Here is a 7041-nt window from a genome sequence, read left to right on the forward strand (position 1 = left end):
CAGTAGAAAAAAGATAATATAATCATTATTGACTCTCACAGGGAAAGTTAAGAAAAGAACAGCAAATATCCTTGAAACAGGGCTGCTGTTGTTGTTGCTGTTCTTACGACTTTGGGGCTGCTCTTTGCTCCCCGGGAGCCTCATAATCCTCGTCAGCTGCCTGGTAAGAAACAGCAGTCCTCCCAGGCAGCATCATGTGAGTGCATGTGAGCAGGGTTTTAGTCAACCTACAGACCCCAAGGCCCTCAAGCTAAAGCCAGCTGCTACATCCTATGGCCAAGAAACTCTCCTGCCATGATGGTCCTTCAGACAAGCGTGGAAATAAACAGCTGATTTCTCTGTTACAAAGAGAGTGATAGAAAAATATTCAAGGCTCTTATTCCCATGACCCTAGTCTTTTTTATCTGATGGCTAATAGAAAAAAGACTTGTTAATATATCAGAACAACAAATATTGCATGGATGTTTAGCCAGAGCCCCAGGGTGAAACAAACACACCCAGTCCACTCTCACACTCAGCCTCCTACACTGGATCACATGGTAGACCGACCGCCTCCTGTTCACACACAGCAGCAGACAGCAGCCCTGCTACTTCTGGTTTCAGTCATACATGACCATGTGTGAACAGGGCTGAAGATGCACTCATTATACTTACTCATGTTACTGTTAAATAGGAGCTTCTGAGTACTTTTTTAAAATTGGCATTTTAGTAGTTATTACTACTATTTAAGTACAATTTAGAGGGGGGGTTTGTAATTCACTACAAAAATATAAAGAACCAGAGTACAAATAAATAAATAAATAAAAACACCAAGAGCCAAAAGGAGGAGGTCAAAGAGAGAATGATCCCACATTTAATGTGATGACTACAACTAGACTGAGACTAACAAAAACAGATCTGTGATGACTACAACTAGACTGAGACTAACAAAAATAGATCTGTGATGACTGAAACTAGACTGAGTCTAACAAAAATAGATCTGTGATGACTACAACTAGACTGAGACTAACAAAAATAGATCTGTGATGACTACAACTAGACTGAGACTAACAAAAATAGATCTGTGATGACTAAAACTAGACTGAGACTAACAAAAACAGATCTGTGATGACTACAACTAGACTGAGACTAACAAAAATAGATCTGTGATGACTAAAACTAGACTGAGTCTAACAAAAATTGATCTGTGATGACTGAAACTAGACTGAGTCTAACAAAAATAGATCTGTGATGACTACAACTAGACTGAGACTAACAAAAATAGATCTGTGATGACTAAAACTAGACTGAGACTAACAAAAACAGATCTGTGATGACTACAACTAGACTGAGACTAACAAAAATAGATCTGTGATGACTAAAACTAGACTGAGTCTAACAAAAATAGATCTGTGATGACTGAAACTAGACTGAGTCTAACAAAAATAGATCTGTGATGACTACAACTAGACTGAGACTAACAAAAATAGATCAGTGATGACTACAACTAGACTGAGACTAACAAAAATAGATCAGTGATGACTACAACTAGACTGAGACTAACAAAAATAGATCTGTGATGACTACAACTAGACTGAGACTAACAAAAATAGATCAGTGATGACTACAACTAGACTGAGACTAACAAAAATAGATCAGTGATGACTACAACTAGACTGAGACTAACAAAAATAGATCTGTGATGACTAAAACTAGACTGAGACTAACAAAAATAGATCAGTGATGACTACAACTAGACTGAGACTAACAAAAATAGACCTGTGATGACTACAACTAGACTGAGACTAACAAAAATAGATCTGTGATGACTACAACTAGACTGAGACTAACAAAAATAGATCTGTGATGACTACAACTAGACTGAGACTAACAAAAATAGATCTGTGATGACTACAACTAGACTGAGACTAACAAAAATAGATCTGTGATGACTACAACTAGACTGAGACTAACAAAAATAGATCAGTGATGACTACAACTAGACTGAGACTAACAAAAATAGATCAGTGATGACTACAACTAGACTGAGACTAACAAAAATAGATCAGTGATGACTACAACTAGACTGAGACTAACAAAAATAGATCTGTGATGACTAAAACTAGACTGAGACTAACAAAAATAGATCAGTGATGACTACAACTAGACTGAGACTAACAAAAATAGATCTGTGATGACTGAAACTAGACTGAGTCTAACAAAAATAGATCTGTGATGACTACAACTAGACTGAGACTAACAAAAATAGATCAGTGATGACTACAACTACACTGAGACTAACAAAAACAGATCTGTGATGACTACAACTAGACTGAGACTAACAAAAATAGATCTGTGATGACTAAAACTAGACTGAGACTAACAAAAATAGATCTGTGATGACTGAAACTAGACTGAGACTAACAAAAACAGATCTGTGATGACTACAACTAGACTGAGACTAACAAAAATAGATCTGTGATGACTGAAACTAGACTGAGTCTAACAAAAATAGATCTGTGATGACTACAACTAGACTGAGACTAACAAAAATAGATCTGTGATGACTACAACTAGACTGAGACTAACAAAAATAGATCTGTGATGACTACAACTAGACTGAGACTAACAAAAATAGATCTGTGATGACTACAACTAGACTGAGACTAACAAAAATAGATCTGTGATGACTGAAACTAGACTGAGACTAACAAAAATAGATCTGTGATGACTACAACTAGACTGAGACTAACAAAAATAGATCTGTGATGACTACAACTAGACTGAGACTAACAAAAATAGATCTGTGATGACTACAACTAGACTGAGACTAACAAAAATAGATCTGTGATGACTACAACTAGACTGAGACTAACAAAAATAGATCAGTGATGACTACAACTAGACTGAGACTAACAAAAACAGATCTGTGATGACTAAAACTAGACTGAGACTAACAAAAATAGATATGTGATGACTACAACTAGACTGAGACTAACAAAAACAGATCTGTGATGACTACAACTAGACTGAGACTAACAAAAATAGATCTGTGATGACTACAACTAGACTGAGACTAACAAAAATAGATCTGTGATGACTACAACTAGACTGAGACTAACAAAAATAGATCTGTGATGACTGAAACTAGACTGAGACTAACAAAAATAGATCTGTGATGACTACAACTAGACTGAGACTAACAAAAATAGATCTGTGATGACTACAACTAGACTGAGACTAACAAAAATAGATCTGTGATGACTGAAACTAGACTGAGACTAACAAAAATAGATCTGTGATGACTAAAACTAGACTGAGACTAACAAAAATAGATCTGTGATGACTAAAACTAGACTGAGACTAACAAAAATAGATCTGTGATGACTACAACTAGACTGAGACTAACAAAAATAGATTAGTGATGACTAAAACTAGACTGAGACTAACAAAAACAGATCTGTGATGACTACAACTAGACTGAGACTAACAAAAATAGATCTGTGATGACTACAACTAGACTGAGACTAACAAAAATAGATCTGTGATGACTACAACTAGACTGAGACTAACAAAAATAGATCAGTGATGACTACAACTAGACTGAGACTAACAAAAACAGATCTGTGATGACTAAAACTAGACTGAGACTAACAAAAATAGATATGTGATGACTAAAACTAGACTGAGACTAACAAAAATAGATCTGTGATGACTAAAACTAGACTGAGACTAACAAAAATAGATCTGTGATGACTACAACTAGACTGAGACTAACAAAAACAGATCTGTGATGACTACAACTAGACTGAGACTAACAAAAATAGATCTGTGATGACTACAACTAGACTGAGATTAACAAAAATAGATCTGTGATGACTGAAACTAGACTGAGACTAACAAAAATAGATCTGTGATGACTAAAACTAGACTGAGACTAACAAAAATAGATCTGTGATGACTGAAACTAGACTGAGACTAACAAAAATAGATCTGTGATGACTAAAACTAGACTGAGACTAACAAAAATAGATCTGTGATGACTAAAACTAGACTGAGACTAACAAAAATAGATCTGTGATGACTGAAACTAGACTGAGACTAACAAAAATAGATCAGTGATGACTAAAACTAGACTGAGACTAACAAAAATAGATCTGTGATGACTAAAACTAGACTGAGACTAACAAAAATAGATCTGTGATGACTACAACTAGACTGAGACTAACAAAAATAGATCTGTGATGACTAAAACTAGACTGAGACTAACAAAAATAGATCTGTGATGACTAAAACTAGACTGAGACTAACAAAAATAGATCTGTGATGACTACAACTAGACTGAGACTAACAAAAATAGATCTGTGATGACTACAACTAGACTGAGACTAACAAAAATAGATCTGTGATGACTACAACTAGACTGAGACTAACAAAAATAGATCTGTGATGACTAAAACTAGACTGAGACTAACAAAAATAGATCTGTGATGACTACAACTAGACTGAGACTAACAAAAATAGATCTGTGATGACTACAACTAGACTGAGACTAACAAAAATAGATCTGTGATGACTACAACTAGACTGAGACTAATAAAAATAGATCTGTGATGACTAAAACTAGACTGAGACTAACAAAAATAGATCAGTGATGACTACAACTAGACTGAGACTAATAAAAATAGATCTGTGATGACTACAACTAGACTGAGACTAACAAAAATAGATCAGTGATGACTACAACTAGACTGAGACTAATAAAAATAGATCTGTGATGACTAAAACTAGACTGAGACTAACAAAAACAGATCTGTGATGACTACAACTAGACTGAGACTAATAAAAATAGATCTGTGATGACTAAAACTAGACTGAGACTAACAAAAACAGATCTGTGATGACTACAACTGACAAAAACTAAGTTTACTTTTCGTCAAGGTGACTAAAACTAGACTAAAATGTTTTGAGTTTTCGGTGACTAAAGCTTAAAAGGATAGAAATGACTAAAACTAGACTAAAATGTTTCGAGTTTTCATTGACTAAAGTTTAAAAGGATAGAAACGACTAAAACTAGATTAAAATGCTTTTAATTGAAAGACTAAAACTAGCATTAAAGTAAAAATAGCTGCCAAAATTAACACTGCTTGAGTTGAAGGTCTTGTACTTCTTTTACCTCTGTGAATAAAAAGGACACAATAATGTTAAGACTGATGGAAAATTTAAGATTTCTTTCAAAAATAAACTTATAAACACCTGTACAGAATGATCCTTGAGCTCCTGTTTCAGTATTTTTCCTCTGGATTTATAAAAAGGACTCTCGTCATGTGTGCCATACAAACCTGCCTGTCAGTAACAGTCCATCTATTTCATAACATACCTTTTGCCCAGGGGTACCAAGGGACATCTCGATGTAGTAGCCTCTCCCAGAGTCTCCTTGTAAGTTGTTGACCATGTCCAGAAAGTTGACGGTTCCCGTGGGATCAGAAGCCAAGGAGAGGCCGTTTCCATCAGACGTTAATATGACTTGCCGCACAGGGGTCAAATCCACCGCAGAGGAAAGGTTAAACTTCCCTGAATTTACCTGGAGCGGTATGGAAAATAAACACTTGGATACTACGAAGCATAAACTTAAAGCTAACGCCTGTATCACCAGAGAAGCAGTGTTTGCCATGTCGTTGTTTCTATAGCAATCACTAGGAAAGTGTGGGATAAGCGCCAGGCTCAAAGTTTGCTACTTAAATTAACTTCAGCCATCATAAAGACGCCAGCACCGCCGTGACCGCCATCATGGAAGCGTTGTTCCCTCTCCGTCAGTGAACAGCTTCACATACTGACATGCTAACACACTATGACTAATACTAACTACAACTCCTCGCCTGCAGTCGCTGAACTTTTCAGGATGTTTCCTTTACCCACTCCTACCACGGAGTCAAGCCCGCCCAAACGAACGTCCTAGTTTCCGGTATCCTTTCAAAATAAACGGATACAAACGGCTGCTTCGTTACGTTAAAGAAGCTAGTGTTTTTACATGGACCCAGTGGCCGACTTAGCAATTTGGGGGGCCTCTTATTTATCAAAGAAAGATCTTCTAGAGACTTGTTGTTATTATCAGTCTCCACACAGCAATGATGGAAGGATATCTGGAACAACAGGTAAAAAAACAGACAAATACATGCACCATAGAAACAGTAAAATGTAATGTTATATACTCCCCAGGCTGATAGTAGTGTACTTATGTGGGTCACAAATGTACAGATTCTCAAAGTATTTTTAGAGTATATTTCTATTTCAGATGCACTTATTTAGAGAACATTTACAATGCCCTGATAATATTTTACAATTTTACAATGCAATGACAATAAACTATCTATTTTACAACCATTAATCTGTACTTGAACATACTTGTAAAAGGTAGTTCAAATTAATGCATAAAATATATTTGTTATATACTTTTAGATGTTGAATTGTAAGTATATTATAAACCTTAAACCAATGTAATTGCCAAAATATATTTTATTCACTCTTAATTAAAATGCCATTTAATCTGATTGTATTTCAGTATGTTATAATATGTTTACATAGAACACATGTTTAACCCTGGTGCCCTCCTCTGCCACTTTTGGCCATTTTTCTCAAATTTTTATTTTTTTTTTAAATTTGTGATCATTTTGTCAGTTTCACAGCTTGTGGCATGAATTTTAACAGGAACTTTTCTTTTTAGTTAAATTTTTGAAATCCAACATGTTTTACTCTTAAATGTCATTCATACTCTCTCAGAGAATTTTCTACCCTCTGGACACCTTCAAGGCAAAAATGTACACGTACAAAAAAACTGCTATTAAATCAGCATATATCAATATTAATTTCTTCTTTTTTTATTCATAAATCTCTTAAACAACTTTAGACGTGCTCGAAACTCCCAAACATTCAATAATTTTCAAGATTTTAACCCTTTAAAAGCCAGTTTGATTTTTTGAAATTTTTTATTACTAAAAAAACACAAAAAGTGAATTATTTTCCATAAAATTAATAGTTGAAAAAAGGGGCTTTGGTGCTGAT

The 7041-nt window shown here is 35.1% G+C and overlaps 1 protein-coding gene across 1 annotated transcript in view; it reads right to left on the reverse strand.

The window, feature by feature from the left end:
- bace2 (beta-secretase 2) overlaps positions 1–5884 on the reverse strand; it is a 45742-nt gene extending 39858 nt beyond the window's left edge. The window contains exon 1 of the mRNA XM_041812942.1: positions 5360–5884. Coding sequence (XP_041668876.1) covers positions 5360–5653 — 294 coding nt within the window. The 5' untranslated portion in view covers positions 5654–5884. The remainder of the gene's footprint in view (positions 1–5359) is intronic.
- Between the last annotated feature and the right edge of the window lie 1157 nt (positions 5885–7041).

The sequence above is a fragment of the Cheilinus undulatus genome, linkage group 2 (genome assembly GCF_018320785.1).
Source record: "Cheilinus undulatus linkage group 2, ASM1832078v1, whole genome shotgun sequence".
Classification (NCBI taxonomy): Eukaryota; Metazoa; Chordata; class Actinopteri; order Labriformes; family Labridae; genus Cheilinus; species Cheilinus undulatus.